Source organism: Onychostoma macrolepis, chromosome 09 (assembly GCF_012432095.1).
Source record: "Onychostoma macrolepis isolate SWU-2019 chromosome 09, ASM1243209v1, whole genome shotgun sequence".
In the NCBI taxonomy this organism is placed as follows: Eukaryota; Metazoa; Chordata; class Actinopteri; order Cypriniformes; family Cyprinidae; genus Onychostoma; species Onychostoma macrolepis.
Genome location: NC_081163.1, coordinates 17,049,148 through 17,076,132, shown reverse-complemented (window position 1 = coordinate 17,076,132; position 26,985 = coordinate 17,049,148). Strand labels below are relative to the sequence as shown.

Genomic DNA, 26,985 nt, shown 5'->3' with positions numbered 1-26,985 from the left:
CAAACATCACAAACATAGCTCTTACGGGTTTATAAACGTTAAGGCATGTCTCAAAGGGTAAAAGTAGGCTACATTCTATAAAAGTCAGGAGGAAACTGCGCAAGTTCGTGGTATCGATTGAAACCCAAACATTCCATCAAATTTCTCCACCTTGTACAAACACTGCTAGTGTTTGCCCTTGTTTTACCCTGTTGTCTGTGCATATTTTGGCAAGTCCATGAATTTTGGTCCAAAATGTTTTTTTTTTTGAAGAGACCTTTAATCAGTATAACAAAAATGTTTTTGGAAAAAATTATCTATACTCTTAATATTGATAGGTTATATTTTAGAAACCACAATAACACAGCCATCGCATCTCTCTGATCAAAATGTAACCATGGTGTTTTTGGTCCTGAGTCTGAATCAGTGTTTTTAAAGGGGTCATCGGATGCAAAATTCACTTTTACATGTTGTTTGAACATAAATGTGTGTTGGTAGTGTGTGTACACATCCACCCTATAATGATAAAAATCCACCCAGTGTTTTTTTTAAATCTCTATAAATAATATCCAATTTCTCAAATCAAGCCGTTCACACAGACGTCACACAGACCCAGGCCTCTCCTGCAACTGTTGATTGACACTAGGGTTTTACCTTAGACCCGCCCTGAGTGAGCTGTCATCAGTCCACCATTGTTTCAACGCCGCAGCAGGGGTTGACAAGATTGTTTCCTATAAGAGATTAAGGTGTTTAGTTGTTGGATGTAATAATGAACATAGCAGTTGTCATTTACTCTTGACATCTGAGCCGCTGAAGAAGCAGTGGATTACTTGTGTTTTTGAAGAGAATGCACCTCCGATCTACCTAAATGTGTCTATGTTCATTCGTGATCCAGCTTCATACAGAGAAAGTGAGTAACTTCTAAAGTTCTTTTATGAATCTTTGCAAATCGCCTTTCCTAATAACATGCTAGTTAGCAAGTTGTGTGGCTAAAGTAAACAGTCTCTCAGAGCAAGGTTCCTCAATAGAGGGGCGGGGTGAGCAGAGCTCATTAGCATTTAAAAAACATGCACTAAAACGGGTTGCTGTATGCAGAGCTGTTTTTGGCAAGGTAAAAAAGGGTGTTGTTTTACACTACCATTGAAAAATTTAACCAAAGAATGTAATAGACTTTTCATTAAGACCCTAAAGAATCATATCAACTTGTGGAAAATGGGCATCCAATGATCCCTTTAAAAGAATAGATTGAGCAAACCAGTGTTTTGAACGAATCGGTTGGGTGAACGAATCAATGACTCACTGATAAATACTTGTCGACACCTGATGTGATGTTACTGTCATAAGTCATACAGTCAGAAAATGTTTACATTTTTATTTGCCATATACCACATCATTTAATTTATCTAGACCCATTAATTAACTTCTACCTGATTAATAATGTTTCTATGGGGAATACAGTCTTATTAGTTGCCACAGAGTCTTGTGTCCTTGTGACTATTCAGACTCACCACATGTGTGTTATCGTGTCCAAATCTTTCTGTTCATTTACTATCAAACACAATTAGTCAGTGAGTGACAAACACACTGGGTTATAAATCTTCAGACCTGTGAGCTTCAGTTTAGCCACACGGGAGGCAGTCAAATCAATTACAGCATGTGTTTGTTCTCTCTGACATGGCACGGCTGAATAGCTGTGACCTTGCAGAGATACCCTCTGTTCTTTGCCTCTATCTGTAGGGATCAGTAATCATTTAAATGGAAATTTCCTCCCAACAGTGTGTAAAAACTGGGGCAAACTGATCTCTTCGATTGACACCAAAGACCACCCAGTGGCTGGAACTGAGTCTTATAAATGCAAACTCCTTGGGTTATCAGTGCAGAAGAAATGCATAGTTATTCTTTATTGTACAAGTCATCTTTTTTCCAGACTAAGGTTCTGATTGTTTTGCACACTAGACTGCCCCCAATATAGGTTAAAAAATCCTTTATGTGCTCACTCACAGGGACAAATAATATTGAGCATGTTCTGCAGAATGAAGGGAGGGTGAAACCTTTCATTAGTACTGCACGGGGTCTCTGGAGCTGTTTAACTTCATAGATGACATCCTGACCTCAGCTTCCTTTCACTGACAAAGTAATTTCCCTCTTGAGGTGCAGTGCAAAATCACTGCACTAGAGCACACTGAATCCACATGTGACATCCAGCATGATATATTGACTATTCAGCTGAACTTTGGTTTGGGAATTAATTGAATAGCGTGTAAAAGCACAATATATGCCGCTGGAGAAACAACCTTTCACATGGTATTGATTACCAATTAGGTCACAATTGTTTTCAGCACTTTACAGTTTCTTTGAAATCCATTTACAAATGAATAAACCCACCTAAGAGAAGAGAGATCTTCTCAGCTGCAACAGTGAGCCATATGTGTTCAGCGTCTAGTTGTACCTGGTTTAAGGAATTATAAAACATAACTGTAAGGAGCAATTTTACTTGATATATGCCAGTATATAAAAATGAATACTTAAGGTAATTTGTTTGATATATATATACTGTATACAGTGGGGCAAAAAAGTATTTAGTCAGCCACCAATTGTGCAAGTTCTCCCACTTAAAACGATGAGAGAGACCTGTGATTTTAATCATAGGTATACCTCAACTATGAGAGACAAAATGAGAAAAAAAAAATCCAGAAAATCACATTGTAGGATTTTTAAAGAATTAATTGGTAAATTCCTCTGTAAAATAAGTATTTGGTCACCTACAAACAAGCAAGACTTCTGGCTCTCACAGACCTGTAACTTCTTCTTTAAGAGTCTCCTCTGTCCTCCACTTGTTACCTGTATTAATGGCATCTGTTTGAACTTGTTATCAGTATAAAAGACACCTTTCCACAACCTCAAACAGTCCAACTTCAAACTCCACCATGGCCAAGACCAAAGAGCTGTCAAAGGACACCAGAAACAAAATTGTAGACCTGCACCAGGCTGGGAAGACTGAATCTGCAATAGGTAAGCAGCTTGGTGTGAAGAAATCAACTGTGGGAGCAATTATTAGAAAATGGAAGACATACAAGACTACTGATAATCTCCCTCGATCTGGGGCTCCACGCAAGTTCTCACCCCAAGAACTGTGAGCAAAAATCCCAGAACCACACGGGGGGACCTAATGAATGACCTGCAGAGAGCTGGGACCAAAGTAACAAAGGCTACCATCAGTAACACACTGCGCCGCCAGATACTCAAATCCTGCAGTGCCAGACGTGTCCCCCTGCTTAAGCCAGTACATGTCCAGGCCCGTCTGAAGTTTGCTAGAGAGCATTTGGATGATCCAGAACAGGATTGGGAGAATGTCATATGGTCAGATGAAACCAAAATAGAACTTTTTGGTAAAAACTCAACTTGTCGTGTTTGGAGGAGAAAGAATGCTGATTGCATCCAAAGAACACCATACCTACTGTGAAGCATGGGGGTGGAAACATCATGCTTTGGGGCTGTTTTTCTGCAAAGGGACCAGGACGACTGATCCGTGTAAACGAAAGAATGAATGGGGCCATGTATCGTGAGATTTTGAGTGAAAACCTCCTTCCATCAGCAAGGGCATTGAAGATGAAACGTGGCTGGGTCTTTCAGCATGACAATGATCCCAAACACACCGCCCGACCAACGAAGGAGTGGCTTTGTAAGAAGCATTTCAAGGTCCTGGAGTGGCCTAGCCAGTCTCCAGATCTCAACCCCTTCGAAAATATTTGGAGGGAGTTGAAAGTCCGTAGTGCCCAGCGACAGCCCCAAAACATTACTGCTCTAGAGGAGATCTGCATGGAGGAATGGGCCAAAATACCAGCAACAGTGTGTGAAAACCTTGTGAAGACTTACAGAAAATGTTTGACCTCTGTCATTGCCAACAAAGGGTATATAACAAAGTATTGAGATGAAATTTTGTTATTGACCAAATACTTATTTTCCACCATAATTTGCAAATAAGTTCTTTAAAAATTCTACAATGTGATTTTCTGGATTTTTTCTCATTTTGTCTCTCATAGTTGAGGTATACCTATGATGAAAATTACAGGCCTCTCATCTTTTAAGTGGGAGAACTTGCACAATTGGTGGCTGACTAAATACTTTTTGCCCCACTGTACAGTGGGGCAAAAAGTATTTAGTCAGCCACCAATTGTGCAAGTTCTCCCACTTAAAAGATGAGAGACCTGTAATTTTATACCAAAAAATATACCCTTGTATATATATATATATATATATATATATATTTTTTTTTTTTTTTTTTAAATCTGTGTATCTCAACTTCATTTCTTATTGCCATTTTAAGCACTTTGCATAGACAAAGTCAGTATTTGCCTTTGGCAAGAACATTAGCCAAGAGAAACTTAAAACTGTCCAGCAAAGTATTTGAATAATTACCCCCTAAAAAGTGACCTTTCAGTGACTTCATTGAACGGATTTAAGGAGCTGATCCAATCTGATTTCTTTTGATTTCTCACATCAAATGTCAACAGATACTGTACAACTGTTATAATGGTTACAGACACTGAAGTTACTCTTGCTCTCTCAGTTAAACATGGTCTCTGCAACGGCTTTGTTAAAAGGAAGTAGGAAGATACTCTACAAGACTTTTAGAAATAGGAGGCAAATCAGCTTCGCTTTAAAAAGTTTCAGAATGTCTGTGTTAGAACAGAATGCCAGAACTAACACAACTAAGCCCCGACAACAGCTAATATGCAGATATATCAGAAAATTGTGTGGTTTATTGTGAAGCTTACTAATGCATTTTCCAGAACGGTGCTTAAAATTCCCAGTGCAGTGCAAGTAAAAATGTATTCCTCTTGCTAATGTGTATGAAATTGGCTGATATGTACTCCTTCCTTTCAGAAAGTGTCTTTTTTTTTTACTATTACCTGATCTGTTCTGTGAGATGAGCACATGGTATTAAAATTGCAGCCCAAAAATATAATGCTTTTTTGGCTAAACCATGCGGCATTATAAAATTGGACAGTGTGTTAGACACACCATATGTTAATATGAAAAATTACTTCTGTGCCACTACAATTTACTGTCTATTTTTAAATAATAAAGTGTTATATCTTGTATGTACAGTTCATATTCAATATATACTGATACTGAAAATGATTTAATTAAATTGCTAAAAAACTGCTTTTATAGTTTTCAAAAAAAAAAAAAAAAAAATGAATGTAGTGGGGATTTAGTTGCAAATACTGTTCAGATGACTGGTTGCACATTTTTAATACAGCATAGCGATGTGTAGTGTCATGCATATATGGTCATGACTTCTGCTCCCTATAGAGCCTAATATGGTTTTTATAATGATTAAAAAAACACTGTATATAGAGAGCAATGTGCCTTACATTGATGCATTCCACACAAATTGTTGAAGAAGTGGAATAACTTCACAATGAAACTATTTCTCAGTTCTTCATTTCTTAAACCTTAATTTTTGAGCAATAAAAGCAACACTTTCTATTTTGCTTTTGGAGCTTTAAAACCTTTTGTGCTTGTTTCGGCTCCATTGTAGGCAACTGTCTTTTTTGAGTAAGCTTCCTGTAGTCTCTCTCTCTCTCTCTGTGGGCCATTTTCCCCAATGAATGCTCATATCAGTCCATTCTCAACCCTATTGATGGAACCTGAATGGTCACTGGCCTGTTATTGGCCACATGGGACTCTAATAATCTCGATGTAATATTTCTCCAAGGGGGATGAAGGTGGGCTGTAATTTGAGAACTGTCAGGTGGTGGACTCCAGTAAAATCTTTGAGGGTTGTAGTGTATTCTTGTGCACTTTTTATGGCATCGTTTTTTTCTGCTCACATAGACAGAACTAAAGGCGATGTCAGACTGGCAAAAGCTAGTGGCCAAAGAAGTCCATTGTCCATTGTCAATATGAAGCACTGATTGCTCAGAGGTTACTTACGGTACAAACTGGCTGCTTTAAATTTGTAAGCATGACAAATTGATATATTCAGAGTTTAATGGATGGGAAATCCGAGTAGAGAAATGTTTCACCTCACAAAAATAATTTGGTTTGTGTGGTTTTCTGTTTGGAATGACTGCATTTTGCCATACCTTTGTGGTGACCTTAATGACCCTTAAGGTGCAGTCACATTTATCATTGTTCTGCATAATTTCATATTGTCATTCCAATATGAATTTGCACGATCTGGAGTTTCACGTGATTTCTCATGTTCAAGTTGGTCTTATGATTTTGCAGCGCTGAACAACAGAAAAGCTGCTTGGTTTGAAAGTGACATCTACTTTATAAAAATGGTATTGAGAATGAACAATGGGCCTTTTTCTTGCTGCTGAAATTTTGTTAACGTGACTGTACCTTTAGACAGTAATGTTTTAAACCAGGGACAGTAGCCTATATTTTTTGCATTAATACTGCAAGATGATTCGCCTTAAAATAAATATCGCCATTATAATAATAATCTAATGATGTTTACAACAGAAGTTGTAGGCGTTTTTACATTTTTTTTTAAGCAAGCGGCAAGCTTCTAAAAAAGAATTTATTTCAGTATCTCCCATCAGACAGTTTAAAATGAGGTGGAGAATGAGTCAGAGGAAAACACTAGAGAGAAAGTGCTGCAGATCTCATGTTGTAAACACAAAGTGATTATTTAATGACTTTGGGGCTTGTTAAATTCAAGCACAGCTATGTGTTCAGGTACATCTTGCAGTTTAAGGTTTAATTGACTGTAAATGCCTTGAAGATAATTTGCTCTTCCTCATTTTCTGGGATTAAATATAGATAAAAAGAGAGGCAAGCTTACTGTATGTTGAATATTTTGCCTAGCTAAAAATGATAAATCCACTAGAGTGCTGTGGTAAGATATTTCCTATACTCTTCAGCTCTATACTGGGAGCAGATTTATCCAACCTCAGTTGTTTGCAGTGGAACAACAGATGGAAACTCTATTAGACAGCTGTCATTTTCTTCCAACGATATCAAAGCCTGCTGCTGTGATGTTTACACTCATGTAACATTGTCCCAGGCTCTGTGATGGAGGGGCTGGTACCCACTAAATGTCTTCATATGAGCTAGGTTTCAGGGAAGATCCATAAAAAGTGTCATTCTAAGCCTTGTGAATTCAAGCCTCAACCCTGTCCTTATAGTCCTTTTAAAAAGACTAAATGTAAGCAAACAACTCCCCTGCTCTTCTATGAAACCTGTAACTGCAGCACATCATAGGGATGAATTCTCTCAGCCCCTCTGGCTGCGCTGATGCGAAGCGCAGGCGCACATCAATGAGGTTTATTACATCCCTGTGCTATTATCTCTCAGAACTCGCACAACAACAGAACTTTATATTTTTCAGAACATCTCTCTCTTTGGTAAGTTTTGGAACATGTTGTTTTAACTTCTTAACTGTACACCATATTTACCTTTCACTGGCACTGCAGGGATGTCTGCAGATCGCTGTCTCAATCAGACAGTGTTTACATGTAAGCTCTTGAGTCTGAAAAAGGTGGGTTTTGCCCTCAAGTATTACCTCCAAATACTCAATGAATTGCCTCTCACGATTGAACGATTGAAGTTTTGGGAGACTTCAGTCACCGTGTGCGGTTTCATTGCATAATTGTGCCTGTCGACCCAGATGAACATAGCCTACTGCTGGAATTTTTGGTTCACTTCTGCTGAGAAAATACTTTGTAAGTTTGCTAGGATGATAAATATTAAAGAGCTATGTCTGAACATGAAGGACATTGACTATTCCCATGCCTTCATTTCCATTTTTAGGCATGTAATGAACGCACTGTATATATTAGCCTAAAAGCCTAATTAATAATGTTTATTGTGCAGTGTGAATAGGGCAAGAATTTCAGTGAAAAAATGTATGAAATGTTGCAAATTCTCAAAGCAATAGACAAAAAAGGTATAATTTATAAAATATTTCTTATCATTATTATTAACTATTATTAATTATGTTAATACACAGAGCTGGGTAGTAACTGATTACATGTAATCTGGATTACGTAATCAGATTCCAAAAATTAATTACTTTTCAGACTACAGTTACTTTTTTATGGATTACATGATTACATATTATTCACAAAATAGCAATAAATTTCATAATTGATTCATAATTGATTCTCCCTAATTTCTCTTTTTCATCTTTTAAATTGTCCTTTCTAAAATAGACTACTGATTATATACATATTATATATGTATATATAGTCCAGTTTTGTGGACATTCACACAAAGATCAGTCATCATTAGTCAGGTGGTGAAAGAATTTGACCACTGGATTTACAAAAATCATTTCAGGTTTAAGAAGGGTTTCAATATTGCATTTTTATTTGAATTATTACTCTGTAGGGTTTCTTTTAACCATGTATTATTAATTATAACTAATTAAAATGCACATATTCACGTTATTTCTTAGTTTCATGTAATGCAAACTTTTTGTCATCTAAACCTTATTCACCAAATATATTTGCTTTAAGTACCCCTGAGATTTTAAAATAAATATTTCAATAATTGAGAAACACATTTGCATGTTCACGGTTTCTTTGATGTTGATTAATGATCACATGGCATGCAGGTAAATAAAAATATTTCATCTTTTTAGTAAATGTTTTATTTACTCCTATACTTATGAATGGGAGAAACTGCAACGTGCAATATGGAGGAATAGTCCCACCTTCTAAATGAAAGAGCCAAATTTCCCATAGAAACCTGACTAGACCAGCCAATGCACATGCGCAGTCTTAAGCACGTTCTTTAAATCATTCATTAAGATAGGTCTTGTACGAGCGTTGCAATTATGGCTACCGAGTGAAGAGACTTTCCTCAAAAGGGAGTTTGTTTTAAAATGATTTATTTTCATTTGAATTTTTTTATGATTAATTGTCAGCTTTTCATTAAACCCACAACCCCCCTGCAGTTCCTTTATGGACAACCTAGTTTGGGAAACCTTGATGTAATATAATGTTTAATGCACTTCATGTTGTAAATTACAATGAATGGACCAAGTTTTCTTAAACTTTGCATTTTTTCCATCATTATGGTACAAGATAATGCTATTTAAATCGATGTGATAAACAAGTTAAATCAAAAGTAATCTAAAAGTAATCCAAAAGTAATCTGATTATATTACCTAATGTGTAATGTAACAGATTACGTTACTGACAACAATTTTTGTCATGTAATCTGGAATCAGTAACGGATTACAATTTGTAAGTAATCTACCCAACCTTTTAATGTCATTCCGCAGATTAAATCAAATATCTGGGTACACTGAAATGTCTTTAAAAATAACAATATGAGGCTGATGGCCATTGCAAAAGCTACAATATCCTTCTTTTTATTCTTAATAATAGCCGATAAGATGCTCCTCATCAAAACACTTATGCACGCAAGGGGGCTTTTTGTGCATTCTATATGGGCTCCCAGGTGGAAGTTCATGCTGAAAAACAGACGACCTTTTTCTCTTCACCTTTATTTTCCTTCATTTTTTGCTGACAGAAAGCTCTTTAACGCTGTAAGTGCTGACCGTTGGGATGTACTTTGCTTGGAGTGTGTTGTCTGATTATATGGGTCAGCAAATTTCCATATAAGCATACCTCTAGATAATAGGAAATCTGCCATTAGAGATTCCCAGGTGGCCTGTCTGAAATGGCTTGCAGTGGAAAGGGAATCAACATGAGGATACATGGACTGAAAAGCAGGTGTAGGATTGTCGGAAAACAAAGTTAGAAAAATCAGTTATATATCTTTGACAAAATATATAATTACATATACCCCCGGTTTCACAGACAAGGCTTAAGCTAGTCCCAGACTAAAATGCATGTTTGAGCTGTCTCAACTGAAAATATCTTAAAATATGTCAATGTCAAGATGCACACCTTAATGTTTTCTTCTAAGGCATTTTTGTAAAAGTTGCTTAAATATCTTAATTTAACTCAGGCCTAGTCCTGGCTTAAGCTAAGCCCCGTTTGTGAAACCGGGCCATAATTTATTTACATGTCCATTGTATATTATTTTCCACATCGACCATGCTCTCTGTGTTATAACTGAACCTCTTTATCTGGATCCTATGTGTGGAGCCTCTGCCAATCTCTGCTTTAGTGACAAATGAGGACATCTCTCTACATGAGATCTGAGCAGCATTAGCACTACAGCGTGAGAGTCACGCTTGATAAACCCCGGTAAGAGGTGGTCATTTTAAAGCCTTGACACTCAGTGGACCATCACTGATTAAAGACTGATTGACTGTCACTCACAGACTCATCACATGCTTGCACGGAGCCCTCATGTGAATTCCTGAGAGCAGAGGTATTAAAATCCCTCTGACTTGATGATGCAATAATGTCAAGACTTAATGCACAGTAACAATTAAAACACTTTTGCCAACAGGTATGTTCCTCAAAAACTGGTGTAACATTTGCATTTGAAATATACGGTCGGTATAATAATCCAATCATGATGTTGATGATCATTTCCAATAGTTAAAGTATCATGTGCTATTAATATTACACATACACTATACCACTCAAAAGTTTGGGTCAGTAAGGTTTTATTTCCTTTTTAAGCAATTAATACATTTATTCAGCAAGGATGCATTAAACTGATCAAAAGTGACAGTAAAGACATTCATCATGTGACACTGAAGACTGTAGCTTCAGAGTCAACTTTTTCTTCACAGGAATATTCCCAAATATTACCAGTTTTTATTGCATTTTTAATCAAATAAATGCAGCTTTGGTCAGCAAAGGAGACTTCTTTTAATAATATACCAACCACAAACATTTGCATGGTAGTGTATATACAAAATGAATTATAATATGTGACCCTGGACCACAAAACCAGTCTTAAGTCGCTGGGGTATATATGTATTTGTAGCAATAGCCAAAAATACATTGTATGGGTCAAAATTATCGATTTTTCTTTTATGCCAAAAATCATTAGGATATTAAGTAAAGATCATGTTCCATGAAGATATTTTGTAAATTTCTTACCGTAAATGTATCAAAACTTCATTTTTGATTAGTAATATGCATTGCTAAGAACTTCATTTGGACAACTTTAAAGGCGTTTTTCTCAATATTTCGATATTTTTGCACCCTCGGATTCCAGATTTTAAAATAGTTGTATCTCAGCCAAATATTGTCCGATCCTAACAAACCATACATCAATGGAAAGCTTATTTATTCAGCTTTCAGATGATCTATAAATCTCAATTTCGAAAAATTGACACTTAAGACTGGTTTTGTCGTCCAGGGTCACACAATGAATAATTATATTGCATATATCACTCAGAAAACTTCATTCCTAAACAGCATGTATGAGCAAAACAAACTGTGATTGATTACCTTAACATTCATACTGCTCCTCCTGTCTTATCCACCAACCCTTCTGTTGTTTAGCCAAAGTTCTTGTTACGTGAGGCCACACAGCTGCAGACAACACTTTTATGAGGCTATGCCATTATAGTCTAGAAAATCAAAGAAAGAGTTGTTCCTCTTGTAATTTGTCTACTGCAGAAACTCTTTGCAGTAAGCCAGCTGGAAATTACACCACATGAGGCAAATGAAACTTTAACGATACATGCTCCTTTTTGTAATTATTCTTACAATTCTGCCATCAATTTTCAGATCTAGATTAGAGTCTTGCGGTTTAAATTTCATATGGAGAATGTATAAAATAATTCTGCTTCATATGAAACTGTCGTTTTGCTTCTGCTATTATGTGAAAAATGCCTGCCATTTCTATATTCACCAGCTTTGGCAATAACGATTTTCTAATGTGGGGGGAAATCAGTTTATCCCCACCATTTTTCTCTCCAGGTAGCGGAACAAATGATAGCATATGCATCATACCACTGAGCCATTTTCTGCCAGTCTCTCTTAATCCATTTATTGAGTCCTGTGGATGTTTTGATCACTGCACACCTAAATTTATGGGCGGATTCAATCTGAAACACAATCCCTAATGTGTGGGGGCTTGTTTTGGGTCCGTATTTATTTTCAATGATTTATAATAAGCTGAAAGCTCACATTTATTGAGCTTTCGCCATCTGACACATTAATGGATATCTCAGTGATATGAGAGACACAAAACTAGAATTGCTATTCAGGAGATCGTTTACCTGGGACACAAATATTCAGTTTGCTGGTCGTCATATTTCACAATTGACCAGTTTTTTGGGGGGAATCATTTGTTTTATTTTCCATCATATTGGCTGGCAATGGCTTCACAGTTCTGTTGACTGTATGATACCATACAAAAAATGTTTTGTCTCAATGACTTCTTCATGAATACCCAACATAAAGGCTTTTTCACACACTTCCGTGCTTTCTGACCATCTGTATGAAATCTAATTTACCCTATCTATTTTCTGAACACATATCTTATTGTGAACGAGCCATCCATGCCTATCTTTCAACAAATCCAAACACTGCTGATCTGACATGGATTGAGTCCAATTCATGAAAAGCAGATTCCTAACAAACTATCAGCATCTCCCCTTGATCTACATTCAGAGTTAATTACCTGCTGTGGTTGTTCACTCCTTAGTGGCCACTGACTCATGTTAAATTAGATAAAGATATTCTTCAGGAGAGAGAACAGTAATCATTGCGATCACTGACAGTTTTATTGTGGAGTGCTTGGCTGCACTGCATTATTGGTCTCAAAGGACAGATCATGATAAAGCCAAATGTGCCCTTCAGCTGTTTCATATCAGGTATGCAAAGCCTTATTTATTTATTTTTTTCATAAAGCATTATCCATTTCAACAAGTTCACTGTTCAACAACATTTTATATACACTACTTTTATTTGATTTCATCTGGACCAATAACCAATAGTGAAAAGCAGCTAATAAGAGCCCTTCAGACTCCTTTAGATCTTCAAGCACTCTAAAGCATGCAGACTGAATGAGAGACTGCAGTGTTTCCTGTTCACCAAGTTATATTTGGCGTTCAAATGATTTACTGAGTGTTAGCACCCAGAGGGAATAATTACAGAGTTTTATTGGATTGTCATTGGGAAGGGATAAGGCAGATAATAAGATAAAAAGCCAAAATTGTCCTTCAAGCTACAGTATTTATTAAATAACCAGAGGTTTATAAGATGGAGACATCTTCATCAGCCATCACTGCATAATTAGCTTCAAATATAGAGAGAAATGTTGGTCACCCTGGCACAAATTTAACTGCGAAGTTCAAATGTTAGACAATTTTTAGACAAGGTACATTTCCTGAATTTGCAAGAATGGGCCCACTTACTGTGTGTGCCTTTGAAATATAAAACAAAAATGAAAGCACAGATTTATCAGTATCCTAAAATGCATTTGGATATTTAATTGCTTTTTTAATGATGAAAGAAAATTAGCAAATGGGAAATGATTCAATAATCTGAAGCCGTCAACCATAAAAACAGAAAACAATGTGCCCAGTCAAGTGCAAAGAATACATTTCAAATAAGAACATGAAAAGTTCAATATTACTTTTTTTTCATTCAATGGCATGCTCAAATCTGCTCCAGCAGCCTGGTATTGTGTATTATGTAACGTCAGTCACAACTGCCTATCACACACTGCATAAACCTAAAACCAGATGAATGCATGCTCACGTATAGCTGCACACTGTTGTGACAAACTCCTGGGGAAATTGGTGAAACATACTTAATAACGAGTCATATGTACAGTACTGGTCTGAAAAACATACAATGTTCCACTGTAAATCCCTTTGAATATAAATCTTCACACATGACGACTTGTTTGGAACAGCTACAATCAATTGAGCCATGTTATAGTACACTGTGAACATCTTTACACACATGCATTATTACAGAGCTTTATAATGGTTAATTTAACCCAAAATTGTCTTCATCAGTTTAAAGAAAAGTATTCAGCTGACTGTATTTTATCCACTGACTGACATATCACGGGCTGCTCCGCAAAACATGTGCTATACACACCCCCATCACAGTTAATGAGGCATAAAGCAGGTGTAGTGAATGCAAATTCTCCTCACTTTGAAGGGAAAGTCTTTGGACTTGAAAAGGATTTGACTGTACATTTCAATCAAATCGAATGGTTAGATTGAATCCAGAGGTTGTCATGTGCAGGACTTGCTACACAGTAAATGTGCCATAAAGGAGATTTTTCAGATGCAAATAAATGGGCGTCTGCCCTTTACTGACAGTTCTGACCAATCAGAGCAAAGCACAGCAGTATTTGCCAAAATAGGACAATGTAAACATATGCCACGATTGTGGGACACGCCACATACATTGTCTGGATTTGTATTCTATATTTGCTTACAGTTTGGCTTGCAATTCAATAAAAATGTTTCATATTTCATTAAATTAAAATTAAATAAGGTTACTTGCCACAAATTCATGCACAAAATTGAAAACAACCTAATTTTTCTAAATATATATATATATATATATATATATATATATATATTTTCACATTTGATGATCAGAGTGCGTTTTAGAAGAAAATACTATTTTAGTTTTTCTAATTCAAAATTTCAAGTTTAATACGATCGCTTACATTTTAAAGATTTGTGAAACTTACTAGCAATTTCTGAGTGAAAATTGTTTCTACAACATTTTTTTTTTCAATGTAATGTTACAATTATTAGTGCTAATAGCTTTGGGTTGCAACGATGGCTCATACTCTTGACATTAATTTACACTTATAGATAAATTCAAATTTTTTAACTATTTTAATTCAAAGCAGAGGTATATGGGAATATTATATCAAAACTTCACATATAGCACAAAAACCACTGTGTTACAGACATTTAAACAAAATCTGTTACAACATTCCCTGGTCTTCCCTTGAATTTCCTTACATTTCATATTTCAATTTTACTAACATATGAATATATAGGTTAGAGCTTACATGTTCAAAACATAAGTTTGCTTACTTATAATATAGAAAACAGATATAATGAAAATGCATAATAAATTGCAAGAATCCATGGCATTCATCTCATTTGCGTCTTTTTAGCTTGTTAATAAAACTTACAATTCCATGGCGAAACACAGACTGGGAGAATCCAAAACACAGTAGATTTCCCAAGCTGGACATTGAGCAGAATGTCATTGTGACAAATCTATTGTGATCAACCATTTCGAAGAGGTTCGTTATGTACAGGAAAGAAACTGCTATAGTCCATAGGCTGCTGGGCAGAAACAGGGCTGCCTGTACCATGCCTGTTACTGTGACCCGCATCTGGCTCTTCTGCTGGGGTTGGGAAAAAGATTCACCGGTTTGTCCCATCTTTTTCATATGTTCACGCAGATAAACAAAGGTTTTACCCCAAGAGAATAATAATGTGAACAGCGGACAGGTGCAATATAGCAAATATGTAAAATTAGCCACTTGAAATAAATACAAGTCTGCCTGTAAGTTTTTTACTGGTGATGTTTTGTTTAGTGCAGGTGAAGTGAAATTGTTTTGGACTGGCCTGAGCAAAATATACATTACTGTTCCCATAGACAAAGAAATTAGAAGCACCATTTGATTCAGAGCGAAGCCAATATATAATATGGCGTTAATATTCCTCTTAATCCAGATAAAGATTGGATGTTGTTGAGGAACAATTGAAATGTAGTAGAAAATGCTGATCCAGGCATTGCATGAGAAGTTGGCGCAGAAAAACTGATAAATCAAAGCTCTGGTTAGCGTTTGAAGCCAGAAAGGTGCATCAAAAAGCAGCATAACAATGGTCAACACAGTCACCAGTTGTTGAAATGTTGAATTGAATAAAACAACAATTAACAAGAAGCGCAGTGGGTTGCGAAGCGTCACTCCAGCGACTGGTCTCATTAGGCAAAAAGAGAAGACGATGTTGAAAAAGGTTGCTGTGAGGCAAAGGGGACTGGAGAGCAAAGCATATAGCCACGGCTCCATCTTCACTGTTGCTTCGAATCAAGTTGTGTCTATGCAGACAGTCCTGCTGTTCCTGATACACCCTGGCTTTTATTACAACCAATAAATGATATAAGGTCAAAGTAAAATAGGTTGGTAAATGAAATGTGGCATGACGACCAACCATAAACAAATGACACGCATTCTTACATGGATTAGAACTATCCACATGCTCATCTTCAAGTGTTACGTAATCAATGCAACTGCAAACATTATTTGAATGATATTCTCAAACAATACTTTATTTATGAACAGCTTTATTCATTAAGTATACTTATAGATTGTAGTGTTTTATATTTGTACTCTCTTAAGACTCCACTCTTAAAGAAATAGTTCACTCTAAAATGGAAATTTGATGAAAATGTACTCACCCTCAGGCCATCCAAGATGTAGATGAGTTGTTTCTTTATCATAACATAATTGTAAAAAAAAAAAAAAAAAATGGCATTACTTCACTCACCAGTGGATCCTGAATGGGTGCCATCAGTCCAAACGTACACAAAAGTATGACAACGATCCACAAGTAATCCACATGACTCCAGTTCATCAACTAACATCCTGTGAAGTGAAAAGCTGCATGTTTGTAATAAACAAATCCATCAGCGATTTGAACTCTCTAAGTATGAAATACTAGGTCAGTAAAATATTTCTGCCTGGTGGACAACAACAAAAACATAGACTTTATTGAAAAAGGGACCCAAGCTGTATATACTGGAAGCCAAACCACCCACAATACTGCAGCATAGTGGTGAGTTTTTTTTTTTTCAGAAAATGTAATACCTTGGAAATGACCATGTTCATCACCGTAAAACCTTAAGACAATGTTCATCATTGTTACTCATTGTTCAGTTTTGCATATGAATGATGCAGCTGGGCCCCTGTATCAAAACGCTTAATTAGCCATTAACCAAGATTATGCAAACCATTATGCGATATTTACATTGGTTATGATGCTGCATATTGTTTTTGAGTGTCATCTTCATACAGTATGTAAAAGACAATTGTATTGGGTTAAATGAAATGTCTACACACGCACAAAGATCATTTGAATTACTCATGGACAAAAAATGGCAAATCTTTTTGATAAACTTTAGTTTATTCTGTGAAAAAAAGAGAAAAACATTATCACTCCTTATGTGAATGAAGGAAATGAATAAAGCAATTAAAGTAATTATACTGTGACAGCAACTGTGAAATGAGAGTAAACTACATTACAGGCTGGAGGTTTTAAAGACATTTTACTGTGCTGTAAAGATAAAGTGCTCAGTCATTTTCATATCAACTGTCCCATTTAATGCTCTTGAACTTACCCTCTTCTTAAATTACCTTACATCCGTACTATACAGTACAGAAACCTATTGAGAAAAATCTACAGATTCAAGAAATCTTCAAAAGCCATCTGAATTATTAAATTAAATTTTAGTAATGAGTACTTACTCAAAAATGTGGCACAATAATGAAAAAGTCTCTTTTTTTATTAAACACATATTTACAATATAGCTGTACATTTACATTCATACAAAACAGACCCTAAAATAATTAATATCAATAGAGGTACAAAATAGTTTGAGAGAGAAATATATCAAAGGACACTTCAGTTTCCAAAGAGAAAGAGAAAGATCTGTCAGTCCAGTCCTACATAATACAACTGTATTAGCTGGGAAAAAGAACGAAAGATCATCTGGAAAAAAATAAATAATACAATGCCACTTACTGTACGAAGATTAGTTAACACTTGTTGTGTTAATTTGATAGACTTTCAAGGAAGTGGTTGTTTTTTGTTTTTTTTACAACCACAGGTATAAACGTATAAGCATGACAAAATCCTTGGTAGTGCTTTATTTTACAGTCATTTTTATTTATAGTAATTACAATAACTGTGTAATAACTACAGTAAGTACTAACCCTGAACCTACCCCTAAAACTAACCTTAATCCATGTAGTTACCTTTTATTACCCAGTACTTTCTTAGGAAAGTACAATGTAAGTACACATACTGTAAAATAAAGTGCAACCATATCTTTTGTTCAGAGTCAATACTGATTTGTATTACAGGCAAATATTAAAGGACTACCTGCTACAGTTATGACCTACTCAGAATTGTCTGTGAAGATTCTCAGTTATCCAGCTCACTGAAGGATGTCTAGTGTTATTCTTGTCATTTAGATGCTGTGAACTGATGGTGGAGATTCAGTGGCATTTACGATTTTAAACAGGGACGACAAAGACACCTGATATTATCATCCGTCTCGGGTGATCTGATCTCTGATCTCGAAGATGATTGGATTTCAAAGGAATGGTCTCTGATTTCTAGTGGAATGCGCAATGTATTTTAGTCAAACTTCACATGCACTTCTGTGTCACTGCATGTTAATGTTGAGCCTCCAGAAACAGATGATAATAGCAGATGTAAATGGGGTCAGATTGTCTCAGGGAGGGGAGGACAGCCTATGACACCAGTTTCACCCCAATTCATATCTGTGATCGTGATTCACACTGTTAGTGTAACACAGCAAGGTTAAACACCGGGAAATTTCCCTCATCAGTTCACAACTCATGTCAAAACAGACACATATCCAGGTAACTAGAACAGCTCCGTCAATCTAAACACTCACACTGCTGTTCAGAAGTCTGGGGTCGGTAAGATTTAAAAAAAAAAAAATTTTTGAAAGAAGTCTTCTATGCTTAGCAAGGCTGCATTTATTTGATCAAAAATACAGCAAAAACATTATTGTTATGAAATATGATTACAATTTAGAATATTTTTCTTGTTATTATTTTAATATATTTTGAATTTTTCCTGTAATGGCACAGCCAAATTTCAACAGCCATTACTCCAGTCTTCAGTGTTACATGATCCTTCAGAAATCAGTTTAATATGCTGATTTGCTGCTCAGGAAACATTTATTATTATCATCAATGTTGAAAACAGTCATGCTGCTTAATATCTTCGTGGGAAGTTTTTTTTTTTTTTTTTAGGATTCTTTGATAAATAAAAGATTAAAAAACAGCATTTATTTGAAATAAAAATATTAATATCTTTATTGTCACTTTTGATCAATTTAATGCACCCTTCCGGAATAAAAGCATTAATTAAAAATTCTTACTGACCTCTTAGAATTTGTTCGGTAACACTTTACTTGACACGACACCTTCATAATCATAAGTCATGAATATGAAGGAGGTTTTATGCATGTTTATGACAACTGTCATTAAGTGTCATTCGCTCAGTTATATCATTTTTAATGCAAAGATGACATTATTCGACCTAACCCTAGCCCATAACAAAGACATCTCAAACAATGTCATCTTTGCATTAACTGAGTGAATGACACTTAATGACAGTTGTCATAAACATGCATAAAAACCCTTCATATTCATGACATGTGTCATGTCAGTCTTATGCACACCCCTTCAAGTAAAGTGTAACCATTTGTTCATTATCAATATGGCAGATATTTCACGTAACACAGACAGGTAATGTTACATTAGGAAGCATCATGTTCAACTCTACAATATTTCTGCAAATGTTTTCAATCAAGTCACTTTACTGAATGAGTTTGGTCTCTGTTAGCTTCTTCGTGAAACTAAAATAATTTCCTAAAGGGCAATTTAAAATGGTCTTGCATGTTTACACATGGACACATTTTATTCTTAGCTATGAGGCAGAGTAACGTAAAATTATAAATCAAGTTTGGACAGGCTACTGTTCTCGACCTGAAGCATTATATTATTTAAATAACGTACCAGGACTTCCTCTCACAATGTTGCCACTTTGAAGATGTTTCTGGCAACCTAAAAAAAATTCACAGGCTTAAAATATGTGTGTTTAGTTTGCTTTGTTAACAGTATGATTAACACTTCAGAATCTGCATCTGCATTCATGCACTAAAGATGACACTCTCCATTTCAGTTTCTATCCAGAGGGCATATTATTGAATTAATACAAACACCTCCTAACACACCACTCACATCCCATAAATAACCTAATGTTGATTAATCCAACACTTGGGGCAAGCACTGTGAAAACTACAAGCTACTACTTACACAGATCAGAAGATTCCACTGTTCCCAAAGCGAGGAAATCTCCAACTAACTGTCCTTACCGGATAGAAAGGGCCTCACGACACGTTTGCTGAAGGAGCCACAAGAGGAACTGATAGCTGAACCGAAAGCTACAAGACTGTCCATCAGATGTAGTACTCTTGCATGCTGTCTCTCATGGAGTTGTGAAGGTGAAACTCTGCCCTGTAAGCAGCTTCAAGGCTACGTTGGTGTTCCTTTTCTTGGAGTCTTGCAGTTCTTTGAGCTTGTCGATGTTGGTAAAGGAAACGAGTCATCACTGCCAGCACACAGAGGGTACTGAAGACCGCAGCTGTCACCACACCTGCGAATCAGAACGGACACTCAACTCATAAGGTGTTTTGAATTGGAAATGGGGCCGTTCACACAGAACGCGTTCTTGCACTTATAAAAAGCACAATGGAGCAAACCAAAATTTGTCAAGCCGTTTTTTTAAAAGTTGAAGTATTCAACTTATTTAGATAAAAGGGGAAAAAAATGGATTCAGGTTTGATTCAGGTTTTCTACAATTTAGAAAATGATTAAAATGGTTGCATCTTGTGTGAAAGTCCTATGTTCAATAAAAGTTCAGCTTGACAGGATTTGAAAAAATAAAATAAAATAAAATAGCTGTGAATGCAACACTCCAACAGTCTCACACATTCTACAAACTCTATTTCTCATTTAATGGAAAATTTATGCTGCCAACAAATAACTAACAGTGAACAATCCCTTGTGACAGTTTCAATGGAGATTTTATTACCATGAGTTACTGCGCACAACAAATTACCAATACAAAGTCATTACCCATTTCTGAAATAAAGAGAGCAAAAAGGAAAGATGAACATAAACAATATGTGTGATAGTGAAAGCTCATTTCATACTTCACTGACTGTTACGCATGAAACAATGAAGCAGACTGAGGTGGTAAAACAAACCTCCGATTACAGCTGAATCAGGCTGGCTGTCGTCTTCGTGATGCTCGTTATCTTTTCCCACCTCCTCTCCATGATCTACAGAAAGGTGACACATGCATCACACAGAAATACAACAGTTTAAACTGTAAAGAGATATATGGGCAAGATGCAGTTCTTTTACATTTTAAGGGTCCAACCCTTTTGTTTTTCACAATGGTGATTGTACTTCCTTTTCACTGCATTATATGTTCTTTTATAAATATCTCTAACATTCAAAAGTGAAAAGTTATTTTTGTTTCTAAATCTATTAATTTCAGTTACAAGGTAGATTAGTGCTATGGTTGCTTGGCAACTCTATGTAAAATGTTTTTAAAATTCTGCATAGATCTCATTATCATTAAAAAAACTAACAAATATCTTGTGCATTTTATGTTAAACCAATAATATTACAACAAATATTATAAACCAGTTTGCAAAAAAATAGCATAAATGCTCAGTACATTTTTAAAGAAATCATTGAAAAGATAAATAATGGCAGATAAAATAAATACAAACTATTCTGGCTCCCATATAAAATCACATTAGTTTTTATATGAAATAAACCTGGGACTATGCTCATTGTAACTATTTCTTAAGTGTTCGTTTTATAAATTGCATCTATTTTCTCATAACTAACCAAGCCACAGGACGTCTTTATGATGCCTACAATAACTATAAAGCCACACGAGTCATTCAAAACACAAAAAAGCACACCAGGTGAGTGCAACACATGTGTCATTTCATTAAAGCAGACCTGTGACCCACTGTTATCACAATTATAAGGCAACTGGGATATGTTTCCTACCAAACACATATTATGATGCCCATTCTTTTCAAACTGCTATTTAAATTATGGATATGACAACATTCAATCCTAAAAGTATTCCTTAAAATGTACAGCAGTTCAATGCTATGCATATAATGCACTCTTTCTATTCTCAAACAGCTTAATTATTTTTGTATTCATTTCCAAGAACTTACCTAAACGAGATATAGAGGTTGAAAGGTCAGCTAATGCTCCGCAATTTGATTCCAATAAATGTCCTCGTATGCTGACTAGAGAGCTCCCTCGGTTCAATAACGCTGCTTTCAGTGGAGCAACGTGGTTGTACTGGACAGATGAGAAGCAGCCAATGAAGCCTTTGGACCCAGCACGAGCTACCTCATCATCCAAGACATCACCTCCTGTTTGGAAAAAGAAAAGCATGCATGTCAGAGATTGTTGTGTCATACATATTAACAGTAATTACTCATCAAAAACACTGTGTACAGCTATTGTGAGCATTTATATCAAAAGTTACAACTACAGACAGGCAGGAACCCACAAAGTTTCACTAGTTTCAAACCCCTGAATATTTCAGACACAAGCACAATCCTGCTCATTCACCGTTAATGCATGTGCTTCATGACTGCTAGACACTTCGAGAGACTGAAAAAAGATAAAAGGTTTCAAACAGCCTTCATTGTTGAATCACCCTTGTCTAATGTCAGGAAAGGGGAAATTTCAGACCCATCAAGCATCATGACAGGTTCTGAAAAGTCATAGCGCTATGTAGCGGGAAAACTTCAGGAGCAAAACAACATAAAGATGAATATGAATGTAGATATTTTAAATCCATATTCCAGATAATGTGGAAATAAATGCTTTCTTTGCCACTTTTCTCCCCTCAAAGGATTTGATTAGAGTCTTTTTAAACAAGAAAGAACAATTATATTCATTACCTGTGACTTTTCCCAAGGTCAGTGACTTCATAGAGTTAAATGCTGCATCATATGAAAGGGTGTACTTCTTATTTTCATGGTCAACCTAAGAAAAATCAAGAGCAATTGAATGAATACATGAGAAATCGCTTAGAATGCGATGAAATTATAATAAGCAATTATAAGAATTGTCTAAGGGCTACACTGTAGCTGATTCAATAATCAATGTTCTAAACAGGCTATTGATCTCATGTTTCAAACAAATTCAGTGAAAACACGCATGTTTATGCAGGTTTCATGTATGCATTGAAATATAACACCTGAACAAACACGTCCTTTCCCTCCCTCTGGATGTGAACTCTATGTAGCCGTCCATCTGCCAGGCTGCTCAAGATGGGGATGAACACATCCGGTCTCTTCTCCTTATGCAGTTGGTACCAGATTTGTAAACTCCCTGAGAGGAACAGATCAATGCATTAATGTATTTGGCAAAAGTTACTTATAGCTGTAGTCAGGGATGAATGATTTTTTTGGGAGCATGTTGTAAATCATTGTAAAAATCCATTTTATTATACATGTGGTACTTAAATTAGTCAAGCAAAAATTTAAAGCATGTAACTCCAGTCATGGTGAATTATGTATGTTCCAATATAATTGTGAGTCATCCTGTAGCGTTCTTACAGAGCTCAGCAGATGGACTTCACAGCTCCAGCTCCCAAGAAGAGTCTTGCATAAGTCTATGAGACAACGTGTTTATATATAGACTATGTAGAACCTTAGCAGCTGCTCTAAAAAATGTATAAATATTAATTCCCTGGCAGCCTCTAGACTTTACTCTGTATTGAATTTGTCAATACGCATTTATTTGTCCCTCCTACACACATATAGTGCAGATAAAGGGTCAAGGTGTAGGTCGTGCTGAAATTCCTTCACAAAGTTGTTAGTTATATTTGAGACATCTCTTGACTTTCTTTGTATGCCAAGGATTACTGCACTTAACACTTTTTTGTCAATATTTCTAAAAAGTATTGTGTGATTGGATTTAGCTCAACAAGAATGTGGGTGGTACTATTATGCAGGAATGAGTGTTGCACAATAAAAATCCATATTTTGGTAAGCTGGGTGAAGGCATGATTGATCTTAAAAGCACAGCTCTTTACTCTGCCTTGTGTTTCAAACATGTAAGATTTTCTTTCTTCCATGGAACACAAACCTTAGTACAGTGCAAAGTTCATGCTGCTCGTTTTGGTGCAACAAAAATAAATGGTAACCAAAAATTACAAAAAGTATCAGCAGTCCATATGTGTTTTGTATTATATTCTTATGTATGCATGTATGTGTATATATATATATATATATATATATATATATATATGAAGAGTTCATTTGCAAAAACCAATAACTCAATTTATTTATTTTTTTTCAGAAATCAAGTTTTTTTTTTTTTTTATTGCGCATTCCAAGTTAAGTAATAACAACTTAAACAAATACAGGTAATTTACAAAATTAAAGTTTAAAGTATGTTTTTTTTTTTTTTTTTACCTATTAAATGTTTCTTTTATAGCAAAAGCAGATAACTCCGCATTTCATGTTTTAGAGTTTAAAAAAACACTCTTTTAATCTTTGTAAACTCCTCAGACGACAAACGTTGTTGTTGTTGTGATCATAAACTGTATGGATGTGATTACACGCAATACACGGAGCTTTTCCCTCACCATTAACAAGCTGCTTTTGCAAGGTTCTGTGAAAACGTTTCAGCTTTTATTTTTCTTTAAGCCCTGAAGAAGATATCACAGGCTCATCAAGTTCGTCGAAATTATCCATCCTCAATAACTTTTAGTCAGCTTTAACGAAACTCCTCTCAGCCAGTGTTGCCAGATTGGATGGACCATTTCCAGCCCAAAAGCTCACAAAAACCCGCCAAAAACTTTAACTTTAAATGTGATAGAATATAAATCAAGGTTGATAAGAACCATTTTTAACTCCTTATAACGAAATAATGACCCTTCACCCATGAATCATCACGTCTGTCTGCCGATCCCTAGTGATTGGCTAAAAGTGCGGCCGCGACTTCAACATCAGCAGCAGATACTATTGTGCGTGTGTGTTTAGTAACATTGTGATGACTGATTGGATGCATGCAGTAGGCTATCTGCACACTTGGGCTTGTTTGTTAACCAATTAGCCTATACAATTTATATGGTTTGAAAACCGCCAAACTGACCAAAAACCAGCCCAAATTTTGTCCACCCGCCCAAGCCAATATTTACCCGCACAATCAAATTCAAAACCGCCCAATTTGGCAACTTCTCAGCTAGCACGTCTTTTCAAAGTGAAAGTAGCCAGTTGCCAGACAGGGGCCACTTGTGCTTTTAGGGGGCACAATTTTAAAATTCATCCCAACCTACTTTAAGTATTATTCATTCAGTCATTTTTCACCATGTCATGTATCATTGCAATCTCTAGAAGTAATCTATAACAATTTCAACTAAAATTAATATTTCATCATGTTTCATTTATTTTGACAAATAATTTTGTATTTCAGGGGCATCATTTTTGAGGGGACACGAGTGGGGGGGGGGGGCTCTCATGCTTGTCATGTGACATACAGCAGCCACAATACCACTGTATAACTGATATGCATTATTATTTTTTTATTCAAAATATTCCCAAAATATATCATGAAATATCTCGATTCTCAAATATGTGTAAGTAAATGCATTTTGCACCTTTATAAATTATGTTAGTTGATCTATAATGGGCGATAGGCAAAGTAGCCTAATAGTGTAATATTAACTTTGCAAAAAAATCCGTCTTTTTACTTAAGTACCAGATGTACCATAAAATGAGTGTCATACCATAAACATATAATACGACTGAGTTTGTATTTTATGTGGATTTAATAAAAACATTGTAAGTTAATTAGCCCATAACACTTTCATTGTACAAAAAGAGCAAAGAACGTTTACATTATCAAAGAACATTTTCACCTCAGTCCAGCGAGATCAAGCACTCTCAAAAACTCCCATAATAATCTCTAAAGCTGTTTACACTGTGAAATTAATATCTTACTTACATTCCTACATCTTCACTTTGTTATTTCTGAGGAGAAAATTCAGTCAGCGAGAGCGCGCGGTGACGAAATAGCGGCGCTTCGGCAATGACTCATCTGAACGCTTCTGATTGGTCCTTGCATTCATAAGCTCAACAGAATCGTATGTGATTGGTTATAATGCACAGCGCTTTAAAAACTTGTGTGTCTCTGGCTCTGTGCCAGCCAGCGAAAGCAGATTTGAATTTAACAGCTGTTTTTCTTTTTATATAGTTTACAGGACAAACTGCGCATTTCACCCAAAATTATTTGGTGACAGGGGGGCAGTGCCGAACCGTCAAGGTACGGGCATCTCGGTTCGGTGCATGAGGTCTTACGACGAATACAGGCAATTCACCCTCAATCCAGAAGGGGGCGCCCGCAGCAATGCAACACTGTTTAATAACCGCCAGCAGAAGAACAGTGAATGCCGTGAATTGCGCACTTGAAAACAAAGCCCCCTAGACAGTGACCATGTGCTGATTCTGAACGCGTCTCTCACATAGACTGACAAGGGAGTAAGTTTAAAGGCTTGCGCACTCAACTGTTTGCAAAATGGAGCTTTGTGCTCGAGTATCCTACCTCTCTCATTAGGCACAAATCCAAATATTCCATAATATTTCCGATGTAAGGTGAATGCTAAACTATTATTTATTATGTAAATTATAAGCTTTGTAAGTCGCGTTCCAACCGTGACACAGAGGCGTGCGCGCTGATGTTTGGTTCACTGTATTTTATTTTGATAAAGTACCAACTGCGCTGTCAAGTTAGCAATGCTGGAACTGATGTGTGTGTGTGTGTGTTTGTGCTCCAGCGCGATCACTTCAACTGTTTCCTTATACCAGCAGAATCAACTTTAAACACTTATTGTCTTATTAATAATCACTGTATAAAGGTCTGCTTTTATTTGTGTACACTCACAATGAAAACAAAACATATTTTATATTTATAACATGTAATAATATTTAGTATTTTCACATCTAGATGGAATTTTTTTTTAATTTGCACTACTGTCTGTTCAAAATAAATGAAAAGAAACTCAGCATAGTAGATTTCTTTTTTTCCGTTGTACCAAAATCGTATCGAACCGTGACCCCCGAACCTAGGTACGTACCGAACCTTGACATCTGTGTACCGTGCCACCCCTAATATATATATATATATATATATATATATATATATACAGTATATATTTCTATTTCTATTTAGTTTTAATTTATGTTTATTTCACTTTTAGTATTTTTATTTTTTGTCATTGTGGAGCTTGACACA

At 35.9% G+C, this 26,985-nt stretch overlaps 2 protein-coding genes across 3 annotated transcripts in view; both read right to left on the bottom strand.

Annotated features, from left to right (window-relative positions):
- Positions 1-14,961: 14,961 nt before the first annotated feature.
- Positions 14,962-15,885, bottom strand: LOC131546530 (taste receptor type 2 member 60). Its single transcript, XM_058786140.1, has one exon. It carries the CDS (start codon positions 15,883-15,885, stop codon positions 14,962-14,964), a length of 924 nt encoding a protein of 307 aa, XP_058642123.1.
- Positions 15,886-18,559: 2,674 nt separating this feature from the next.
- cntnap5a (contactin associated protein family member 5a) overlaps positions 18,560-26,985 on the bottom strand; it is a 64,281-nt gene continuing 55,855 nt past the window's right edge. For both annotated transcript variants that reach the window (XM_058786907.1, XM_058786909.1), the window contains 5 exons: positions 22,943-23,076; positions 22,644-22,728; positions 21,903-22,106; positions 20,904-20,978; positions 18,560-20,290 (listed from right to left, as the gene is read on the bottom strand). In XM_058786907.1, coding sequence (XP_058642890.1) covers positions 20,094-20,290; positions 20,904-20,978; positions 21,903-22,106; positions 22,644-22,728; positions 22,943-23,076 — 695 coding nt within the window. In that variant the 3' untranslated portion in view covers positions 18,560-20,093. The remainder of the gene's footprint in view (positions 20,291-20,903; positions 20,979-21,902; positions 22,107-22,643; positions 22,729-22,942; positions 23,077-26,985) is intronic.